The sequence below is a fragment of the Nuphar pumila genome, chromosome 7 (genome assembly GCF_984573655.1).
Source record: "Nuphar pumila chromosome 7, dmNupPumi1.hap1.1, whole genome shotgun sequence".
NCBI lineage: Eukaryota > Viridiplantae > Streptophyta > Magnoliopsida > Nymphaeales > Nymphaeaceae > Nuphar > Nuphar pumila.
Window position 1 is genome coordinate 107,100,325 of NC_143255.1, and position 12,191 is coordinate 107,112,515.

The 12,191-nt window shown below is 36.9% G+C and overlaps 1 protein-coding gene across 1 annotated transcript in view; it reads left to right on the forward strand.

Annotated features, from left to right (window-relative positions):
- LOC149832809 (putative L-ascorbate peroxidase 4, peroxisomal) overlaps positions 1-12,191 on the forward strand; it is a 31,122-nt gene that overhangs the window by 10,721 nt on the left and 8,210 nt on the right. The window contains exons 6-8 of the mRNA XM_090014724.1: positions 4,874-4,956; positions 5,017-5,096; positions 5,232-5,334. Coding sequence (XP_089870850.1) covers positions 4,874-4,956; positions 5,017-5,096; positions 5,232-5,334 — 266 coding nt within the window. The remainder of the gene's footprint in view (positions 1-4,873; positions 4,957-5,016; positions 5,097-5,231; positions 5,335-12,191) is intronic.

Sequence of the window (12,191 nt, forward strand, 5' to 3'; positions counted from 1 at the left end):
AAATTTAATCTGAGATGTCCCGAGAACACGATAAATCAATATCTCGATCGACGCCCAACCCGTAGTTTCTCTTAACAACTATTCTTCACCTGAAAAATAGTAAATTTATAAGAATTAGACTACAACTGTCTAAGTAAGAAATATTATAATTTTTCTTGCAGGTATATCATGTGTCAAGTATGTGATGTGGGTGTCGTGTGTGATTTTCAGCATATACAAGAACAAGTAAAGAATCTACACTATGACAATAATTTATAAAAACTAACTAACATGTCAAAGCATTAGCAGAATTAAAATATCTCATAGCCACATATTTCATTGCATGCTAAAAGTAAATGACCACATTTCAAAAGTAATTGTTTATGTATAAAATTGCAAATCTGTCACTACTTATACAAATGTGATACCTAAGATGTTCTAATTAATATTTTTCTTTAATTATCCCGTGGGTACACGCGGGCCAAGACAACCATAACAGAAGAAAACATTCAGGGGTTCATTATTCATTGGTGTTTTATTAACCCGAACATTCTAACCGAAACTGTAAATTCTAAGTGAGCGGTCAGTAACCGAGTGAACCTCCCAAAGGCCCAAAACCAAAACAGGATGATCCCTAACTCCTAGAGCCTTCCCCAATCAATCTCTCAGACTGGCGATCCTGAATCTAACATTTATCAAAAGAGAATTTTATATCGCAACCATGATCCGAGAGTTGAGAGACCGAAAGTAGGTTTAAATTTAGTTTTGGTATAAGACGATTTTTTAGAATAAAAAAATCTTATTTTTCAAAATTTCCTATTCCTTTAATTTCAAGAGGTGTTCCATCCGCCGTTAAGACAAAAGATGGAAGAGAGTTTTTAGAAAATTCGGAAAGAGAACAAACACTTGGGGTCATATGAAAAGATGCACCAGAATCTAAAAGCCAAGATGTTTTACCGGGAGGTGAGGATGTAGACATAGCGGCTTCAGAAATGCCTCCCTTGAGAAGAGGTTGTAAAGCTTCTACGATTTTTTGAAGAGAAAGAGACTCATTTGATGATGATGATCGTTCCTCCGGTTGAGATGTCATAGCCATTGCAAATAATTTCTTTTATTTTGGGCAAATAGGTTTAATGTGCCCCGGTTCTTTACAAAAGTAGCATGTAAGCTTGCTATAGTCCCTCTTTGCTCCTTGACCACTTGAGTTTCGATTCTTGAAGTGAGGAGGCTTATAGGTTCTTAAGTTTTTCCCGGTCTTGAGACGACATTAACACCTTCATTTTCTTCATTGTTGGAACGTGTAGCTAGAACACTTGGGTTGTTCTTGCTTATACTCATCTGAGTCTCTTCCTCACTAAGTTTAGTAATTACATCTTCAAGAGAGGAGGAAGTGGAGGCGGATAAAAGGGAAGACCAAATTTGTTCAAATTCAGGCCTAAGCTCTTTCAAAAAATTGAAAAATCTATCTTCTTCCAATTGTTTATGGTGAAGCTCTATGGCTTCTCCACTTCACTTAGGTTCGAGCATAGCAAGCTCGTCCCAAATAGAAGAAAGCTCGGCAAAGTACTCTCTTATAGTCCTCTCCCTTTGTTGAAGCGTTAGCGCCCTTTTTTGGAGATACAAGTCCCTAGAGGTGTACATCTTCTCAAGATATTCTCATGCTTGAGAAGCCTTCTTGAACTTGATGATATTTGCATTAATTCTCATTTCTACGGATGAAAAAATCCAAGAGAGGATTTTAAAATTCCTCATTTTCCATTCTTCATGCTTTTTCATATATTCTTCAAGGGCCTTGGTTCTTTCATCACCTTCAAGAATTTTTATCTCTCCTTTCTCTAGCAAGGTTATATTGGGTTCCGGTTCGGGAATCGAGCCTTGAACATATCCCCAAAGCCCTTTTTCTTTAATGTGAGCTTCTATGTTTCCGGCCTAAACATGATAGTTGGACCCATTAAGTTTGAAGTCAAGAGAAAAATGGGAGTCTTTTTCACCCATTAGAGAGGAGAGATGATGAAAAACAATACGTACCTCAAGGCCTTTTCAACTCTTTCTTGACAAAGGAGGCTTCTAAAATATTGCCCGAAGAAGTTGATCTACTCCAAATTTCAATAGTTTGAAGGCATGTTTTTTGAGACACTCAAAAATAAAGAAACGCACGATCCTCCTTCTTCAAACAAGGCTCTGATACCATGTGAAAGTATCTTCAACAAGATACTACGATCAAGACTTCAATATTCTTGATAAAGAATGGCACACATGCACAATAAGAACACTTAGAACACTTGTGCATAAAAGCACAAATTCACAAACTCTCACAAATGCACAAAAAGCATAAAAATAAATAATCAAACTTTATTAGAAACTTAGGCTTTGACCCAAAGCCATGAGAAAACGAGGGGAATACCCCTTTTTATAGAGGAGTGGATGCCTTGGAGGGGCTCCACTTCTAGTCGTTGGAGCCCCTCCAACGGTCACAAATATGACTGCTGGAAGGAGCCCAACGACTAGATGGTGGGCCCCCTCCAAGGTGTACACCACCTTTTACAAAAAAGAAAGAGGAGAAAAAGAAAAGACATTACAAACATATTCGAAAAATGAATGTGTAAAAAGACTAAACTACTTCTATAACTAACAATAGAAAAATATATATTTTATATATATAATAAGTAGATACATATACATATATATAATATATGTATATGTATTACCTTATATATATAAAATATATATTGGGTTACATGAGATTGATTACATAATTTAACACAATGTACAGGGGCTAGCTTGAAATTTTCAGGAACCAGCAAATTCATTAATCACCCTTCATCTAACAGAAGCTAAATTACGCAGGATGTATTTCGCAGAACAAAACTTTACTGTAAAAAAAACTTAAATGCACAGACATCACTGACAGCGTGCATAAAATGAAAGAATCAACAAGGCAAATCGGTTACCATAAGGCCTGTCATAAAAAAATATGAAGTATTCATCCGAAAACAACCGCTCAGAGAAATGAAAACAGGGAAATCCCTATTTCACGATTTCAGGGCATCTGCCCCTATCATAGATCCGAAAGCCTTTTTTCGAAAATCCAAAAACAAACTTTTTAACCGAAATTCGAAACCGTTTATCATAAATCGACAACCCTTTTGCATAAATCGACAACCCTTTTGCATAAATCGAAAACCCTTTTTTGCATAAACCGAAAACCCCTTTTATTATTCGAAAACCCCTTCAGCGTAAATCGAAACCCCCCTTTCATTATTCAAAAACCCCTTTTTCATAAATCAGAAACCCCTATTTTTTCATTCGAATTAGGGCCTCACCATAGCCCACATCAATGCTCGAACACCTGACACACCCAAACAAGTAAAATACAGTAAATCCTACCTTTTTTCGGCGCTTGGTGGCTGCTGCCGCAAGTGAGAGGATCTGCCGGCCTCACCCGCACCGCAACCTGGAGAGAGAACAGGGTCGGCTGTCGTGCGAGGTTGCCGACGACGTCGGTCGATCGTCGAGGTTGCCGCACGCAGGGAGTGAGAGGGGAAGAGAGGTGGGAGAGGAGGAGCGCAGGGGTGAGGGCCTCCCCTCACCCTTGCATGATTTTAAGGGTGCGGGAGGGCGACGCGGGGGGGAGAGGGTTTTAAAAGAAACCCTCGACCCTGCGAGTTTTAACCCTAACGGGTTGGCAGATCCGGGTCGGATCCGACTCGGGTCCAAATGTGTTTTTTTTAATGCACCAGTGGGGTGCGAGCTCGGTTCGACCAGGTTCGTGACCCGCGAACCTCCTGTATTTGGGCCCATACGGGTCCAACCGCAGATCTAGAGGTATATATATTATTATTATGTTATTATTATTATTATCATTTATTTTATTATATATATATATATGTATATATATATTTTAACACTCCCAATTGGGTACGGTTTCGGTTTGGCCACACTCGTGACCTACGACCCAAATCTTCAACGGGTCCACACAATTGTGCAATTTGGATCCATCTGAGCATTCAAATTATTACAAGCTTTAAAATACCCCTAATGGGTTTTGATGTGGTATGGATCCTCGATCCATTAGATCCATGGGCTCAAATACGCTCATCTGGTTCCAACGATCCAAATCTATTCTCTTTGTTACCAGGAGATGAATCTTGGAATCCAAAATTACTATGGATCCACCCAAATCTACCTTGACCCATACATCTTTCGATGCAAGGATCCGCAATACGATGCGTCCAAGATCCAATTGGAATCGAAATTAAAAATAATGATTCAAGCTTATTTATTCGATAAAAATCATGGGTATTACAATATATATATATATATATTGTAATAATATATATATATATGATATATATAATAATATATATTATATACATTTTAATATATATAATATATATATGGGGGAAGTCAAACTAGCTTTGACTTGCTCCCAACGGCTAGAATTCTAGCTGTTGGGAGCTCTCTCTCACTCGAGGTCCTTCCCTCTTTTCTCCTTCTCTTCTCAACCTTTCTCTATAAATATGGGAGGGTGTGTGCCTTTGTAAAGTGAGAGAGTGATGGATAGTATTAAGGTTTTGTATTGTTTTTCGTTGAGAGCATTGTAGTGAGGTTTGAATGTAATTTTATTTTTGTATTTCTTTTTATGTCCATTATGAATAAAATTATCTTTTTACATTTTGATATGTGTCTTTTAATTCTTAAGTTTTGTATAATGTTTTGAGTCTTGGAGATCATCTTGGAGTGCATTGGAATCCGCACCATTTCGTGACACATGAGCTGCTATTCTGAAAATAAATGAAATTTGAATTGTAGCCAGGCTAAGAGTTCCTGTGTGACTATTACATGGGGCTTAAACCCCTTGAGCATTACTGATTATGCACCCTTTTTGGTTTAGGTGCATCACATCTGAGGGACATTTTTTACAGGATGGGGTTAACTGATAAGGACATTGTAGCACTCTCAGGTGGTCACACATTGGTAAAATCTCTCTCTCTCTCTCTCTCAAAATATGCCATAAGTGAATTTATATTTTTGCAGGGCAGAGCACACCCTGAGAGATCTGGATTCGAAGGTGCCTGGACTAAGGAGCCTCTGAAATTTGACAATTCATATTTCATGTGAGATAATAAACGGACACTATAATCCCTTCTTTCCAACTAGTTTTCATTGTGCTGTTATGCTATTCTTTGTATTTTATGTGATAGAGAGGCTTGGTGCCTGCCTGTACCTTAATGTAATAAAACTTGTGCCAGTGAATTGCTGAAAGGTCAATCAGAGGGACTACTGCAACTTCCTTCAGACAGAACTCTTTTGGATGATCCTAAGTTTCGTCCTTATGTTGAGCTCTATGCAAAGGTTTGTCTGCTTATATGAGCATTATCGAGGTTTATTAAGAACATGATTTTCCATTATGACAAAAGTAACATATGAAAAATGTCCTAGAAGGAAAACTTACTTGTATTGAGTTGTTTTTTGGAATGGAAAGCTTGTGAATAGTAGTCATTTTAGGAATACTAGTGTAAATGTTATGGCTACAGCATTATGAATAACTAAAGGTTATTTTTATCAGTTTGAAAATACAAAACTTTATAGTTAGCCTCCAAAGGTTCGGAGTGATGGCACAATTGACATCTGCATTTGGATGAAATTGAGTCATCATCCTCAGTTGACTTGGTCAACTTGTTAAAGGAGGTTGTGATAGCACCAGTGTTGTGAAAAGCATTGAGGCGTAGCGAGGCGCTCCACCAAAAACCGAGGAGAGGCGTAAAGCGTAAGCCTCATTTTTTTTTTGAAAACTTTAAAAAAATTATAAAAAAATATCTAAAAATACAAATAAATAAAGAAATGCTTTATTGATGAAATAACAACCAATAAGAAATAGAAAATCTCAAATAAGTACTAAAAAATATGAGATTAACATATAAAAGTAACTAAAAACTGATTATATAATTGAAAAATATATGAGATTAACAAAAAAAAGTTAAAATATACTAAGAAACTGATTACATAACTGAAATAACTGGAAAATATATGAGATTAACCTACAAAAGTTAAAATATATGAGATTATTCTAAAAAATATGAGATTAACATATAAAAGTAACTAAAAAAATGATTATGTAACTGAAAAATATATGAGATTAACCAACAAAAGATAAAATATACTAAGAAACCGATTACATAACTGGAAAATATATGAGATTAACCAACAAAAGTTAAAATATATGAGATTATTCTAAAAAATATGAGATTAACATATAAAAGTAACTAAAAAACTGATTACATAACTGGAAAATATATGAGATTAACCAACAAAAGTTAAAATATACTAAGAAACTGATTACATAACTGAAATAACTGAAAAATATATGAGATTAACCTACAAAAGTTAAAATATATGAGATTATTCTAAAAAATATGAGATTAACATATAAAAGTAATTAAAAAACTGATCATATAACTGAAAAATATTTGAGATTAACCAACAAAAGTTAAAATATATTAAGAAACTAATTACATAACTGAACTAACTGAAAAATATACGAGATTAACCAACAAAAGTTAAAATATAGTAATATACTAAGAAACTGATTACATAACTGAAATAACTAGAAAATATATGAGATTAACCTACAAAAATCTTGTTGATTATGTCTCAGCAATCTTGTTGTAAAAAAAAAAAATTTGTGCCTTGAGGCAGAGAGGGCCACGCCTCAAGGCGAGGCATGCCTTTTGCGCCTCAAGGCACGTTTTTTATAACACTGGATAGCACTAAAAGTTGGATTCACTGCTCACAAGGGCTCCGCTCATTTGGTTGGGGTGACTTGTGCATCACCAAGTTGATGGGATGTTGCAAGTTAGAAACCCATGGGTGGACTCCATGGTGGTCAAGGGGGACCTCAAAGGTTTTACCAACCAGAGGTAGGGATGACAGTGGACTGGGGGACAACGGGGCCCTGCCCCGCCTCGCCCCGTTTGGACCGGGGATGAAGGGCAAAATGGGGATGGAGGCGGGGATGAAGGTTAAAATCTATTCCTTGTGCGGGGATGGACTTACGCTTTCCCCCGCCCCGCCCCACCCCGTCCCGCCCCGTCTCCAATCCTTCAAGGGATGACTATAGACTGAGGGGAAACGGGGCCCCGCCTCGCCCCCGTTTGGACCAGGGATGGAGGACTTGAAACGGGGATGGAGGCGAGGGTGGAGGTTAAAATCCATCCCCGTGTGGGGATGAAGGCGGGGATGGAGGTTCGGATTTTGAGACGGGGTGGGGGTGGAGACCTTGTCCCCCGCCCCCGCCCCAGTCCACTGCCATCCCTAACCGGAGGCCAGCCAATGTGCAGTCGGTGATGGGGATTTTTTCCTTTGGACTATAAAAATAGTTGAATTCACTTAAGTAGTACCTTGAGACAAATTTTGGAGTTCAGGTATATTGGAAATTGTGTGACATTTCATAATTTTGAATTTGATCAATGGTTGAAATTTTCTGGCTACGGATATTGCAGAATATCAGGCCTATATCTATAATTGATGTTCCTGTATCAACACAGGCGGTATGATAGGTCAAATCATTGTTCTTCCAATTTTAGCAAGTTGATGAGCTTCTTTGGTCACATAGAGGGATTTCTTTCTAAGGCTGCCTGGTAAAGTAGGGTGGTGTTGCAATATCAAATTGACATGTTGATTGCTGAAGCCATAACTTTGGGATGACTATTATCTATTGTAAGAACGTGCAACAGTTTGTTCTAGAACTCCTAAGCAGTAGAAAAAGATGAGAAGACACAAAGAAGGGGGTGAAAGCACATGATTCTCAATGTGGGAAGTCGTGAGGTATGACATTATATTTCCAAACTGTTACATCATATTTTAATTACAGAATGGCCCCTATATTAACAGTATACAATAAAATACAAATAGGGTTGATAACGAAACAAAAAGAAAGGTATAAACAGTTACAAATGCAATTGGATATCCAACTAAGAAACCCAATCCAAATCCAATCTTAATAGCCTCAAGTTGTACATGGTCTAAACCATGGACAACTTGGACTTCAAAAACTAAAATCTTTGCTTAGTCAGCCTTTTTGTGAAAAGATCTGCCACTTGATTTTCAGTACCAACAAACTTGGCTTCAAGCTCACCATCTTCAATCTTGCTCCTTATAAAGTGCTAATTAATCTCTATGTGTTTCGTCTTACCATGATAAATTGAATTTAATCAAATTTTTATGGCACTTTGATCGTCACAAAACAAAATTGACTTTGGAACCTTCTTATCAAGTTCACACCACATTTCTTATTCAAGCCAATTCTGAGGCAGTAGCTGCCATGGATCGATATTTTGTTCCAGCACTCGATTGGGCTACCGCTCTTTGCTTGTGACTAGAGCAAGAGACAAGATCACTATAGCCTGAAATTAACTTCCTTTTATCCAGATCTCCTGCCCAATCAACATCTGAAAATGCCATAACCGTAAGAGTATGCTCTCCCTCAGATCTCTTGTAGAACAATCCATCGCCCAATGTTCATTTCAAATAGCATAAGATTCTCTTTACAACTTTCATATGACTGGATCTTGGCTGATGCATAAACTGAGAAAATTGATTTACAACATGTCACATCTGGCTCTGTAAATGTAAGGTACTACAACATTCCCACTATACTTCGATACTTTGTGGGATCCTTACATAAATCTCCATCAATCGCATTAAGATGTTGATGTATTGGAACAAGAGTCAACAAAGGCTTACAATCACTCATACTTGTTTTGTGCAAGAGGTCAACCATATATTTATATTGAGTTAACATCATCCCATCTTCCCTTCTATCTACTACAACACTAAGAAGTACTTTAGTGGACCAAGATCTTTCATCTTGAAATGTTTGCTCAACACTTCTTTTATCTCCTTGATGTTACCTTCTGAATTATCTGTGACAATGATATGATCCACGTAGATAAGCAAAAAGGTCATATATCCCTTACCTTTATGAATGAATAAATAATGATCAAGAGGAGATCTATAGAATCCATGTTTCTGAATCTTCAATGAAAATCTCTCGAACCAAGAGTGTGAAGCCTACTTCATCTCATATGTAACTCTCTCAAATCTACACACATATTGATTCAAATCCCTTTCACTGGCTCTATATAGACTTCCTCCTTTAGATCTCCATAGAGGAATGCATTTTTCACATCAAGCTGATTCTACACCCAACCGTGATTAACAACAAGAGATAAAATAATGTGGATGGTTCCCATTTTCACCATTGGGATGAAAGTTTCCTCATAGTCCATGCCATGTTCTTATGTAAAGCCCTTGGCCACCAACCATGTTTTGTATTTCTCTATACTTCCATCTGGCTTATATTTGATTTTGTAAACCCATTTTGATCTTATAACATTCTTATCAGTAGGTCTCCTCACTACTTCCCATCTTATAACATTCTTATCAGTAGGTCTCCTCACTACTTCCCATGTTTGACACTCATGTAAAACTTTCATCTCTTCGTTCATCGCTTCAATCCACCTCTTTTTTCTGGTTGCCTGAATATAAGAAACAAGTTCCTCTTGTTTTTCAATTTGCATAAAAAACACTTGATGGTCCATGCTAAAACTCTCATAGTTGACCCATCTCTAGATAGGATGCCTGACTTTAGCTGATCTCCTTAACTCTGGCATATTTGAGGTTGATTCATGATATCTGACCATATCATATGCATCATCTTCATTGTGTAATTGTTGTACTTGTTATCTCTTAGCCTCTGCATTTCTTTCTCTTCGAGTATACATCATTCATTCTTTGTATAAGCCTTGCTTCTCCCTTGAAGACATGTTTAGGGCAACTCTTCACTCAACCATGGCTGTTAGTAATCTACACCAGTCTTTCTTTGATATGCACTAGTCATACTCAAAACAAGTCTCATAAAATATAATATTTCTAGAAATATGGATGCACTTATTTTTGACATCATAACATCTAAACCCCTTGTAATAATCAACGTAGTCAACAAATCTACAAACATGAGCACGAGCTTCAAATTTATTTCTCAACGTTATGTTCACATGAACATATCAAATGCATCTATATGCTCACAATGAATCATAATCAGGATGTTTACCGAAAAAAGTATAATAAGGAGACTTGTGACCCAAAATCCTCATGATCAGCATGTTTATGATATGCACGGCTGAATGAAAAACTTATGTCTAGAGATAAAAAAGAGCACTACTCGCATGTATCATCACCAATGCACTTTCAATAATATGGCGATGCTTCCTTTTGGCAATGCTATTCTGCTGTGGGGTGCGAGGGAAAGACACTCTTCGGTTAATTTCATTACTTTCAAGATAGTTTATAAAATCTTTCAAAGAGTATTCATCCCCACCATCACACTGGAAATTAATTATGGGCATAGAAAATTGATTTGTGACCAAAATATTGAATATACCAAAAACTTCATGTTTGAATTTCATAGTATATCAAAGTATGCCAAGAATAATCATTAATGAAAGAAATGTAATAACGATTACTAGAAGATGAAGCGATGGGTGTTAGTCTCCGAACATCGAAAATGTACAATTTCAAAAGGTTTCAAAGCCATTTTGTTCCATGAATTAAAAGGAAAAACATGACTTTTTGATAACTGACAACTAGGGCAAATACTGTCAACAAACCCATAACATAAATTGAACTTGGGAATAAGGCTATCAAAAACTAATCTTTCAACAAAATCACAACTACAATGGACCAGTCGATTATGCGAAACATTGCCCTCATTAGACTCAAACATACTAAGAAACACGAATAAACTTAATGGCTTTTAATATGGTTTCAAAACAATACTGATTGATTTGGATGACAGATCTTCTCTGAAAATGTACATATTGCCCCATCTTTCTCCTTTAGCGAACGTCTTGTTCGTGGGAAGATCCTTGATATAAACAGAGGTGGGAGTAAATATAACACAAGAGTTGATATCATCATATAACTTAGAAACAGAAACACGTTTATTTCAAATATTTGGGACGAAAAAACACTAGATAAACCAAGGGATTTAGAATTGGACAAAAAATAGAAGCATCCCTATTGTGCATGATGGGGTGTCCAGTAATAACTCTATCTTTACTAGAATAAGTAATCAACTTAAGAAACTTACCTCTATCCCCAGTGATATGACTGGCAACCCCAGAATCTATGTACCATACACTTGATTGTTCGACTTCAAATTGAGTCTTGCAAAAGCTGCTAACAACAACTGATGCTTATTCTCAATCATCTGTCCTGCAGAGTATTCCACTTGACTTGTTTGGGCAGCAAGTTGAGCTTTATTCTGACTCTTATTCAAAACAATAGCCTGATGATTGTATCGTGGATCATCCTTATACCAACAATCGACTTTGACATGTTCAGGCTTCTTGCAGATATAGCAAATAGGTGTGTTATGCCAGTAAGTGTGTTAGGCAATGACAATAGACCACAACCTCCTTGGGTTCCTTCATGTCCACAACCTCTACCCCTCTCTGGGCCTCCTCTTCTTATTTCACAAAATTAGCAAGAACCTCATTTGAGTCTCTTGAGCCAGTAGAAGACTCTCCAACCACACTATTTAAAGACATTTCATAATGAAGCAATTTTCCTGTAAGATATCAAAAGAGGAAGGTAAATGTGAGTACTGAATGGTCGTAGCAAGAACATGAAACTCGGGTCCTAGACCATTGAGTACTTGATGAATCTTATCTTTCTCTGAAACGTCATGCTCGACTAAAGCTAGCTGACCTATGATGGATTTCACCTTATTAAAATATTCCATAATCGACATTGAATCCTTCTTGAGGCTTTAAAACTCCTTTTTCAAGAACATCACTCTCGACTCGAAAATCTAAGAGTATATTTGAGCCAATTTTGTGTATAACTCCATGGCAGTGCAGTCATCAGGAATTCCAAAAAGAAGCTCTTGGGATAAAGTAAATGTGAAACAACTAATGCTTGGTCTCTCTTCATCCAAGCCACATAGTTTGGATTTCTGATAGCAGATACGGCAACCCGTTTATTAATTTTTCTTTCCCTGTATAAGAAACTCTAGTGGGATCGGAATGGTTCCATCAAGATTCCTTGAAAGGTCATGACTACGAATGAAAGGAACGATTTGACGCTTCCAAGTTAAGAAATTAAAGTGATTTAGCTTCTCGAAAACAAGCTGGGTGAGAAAATTAGAA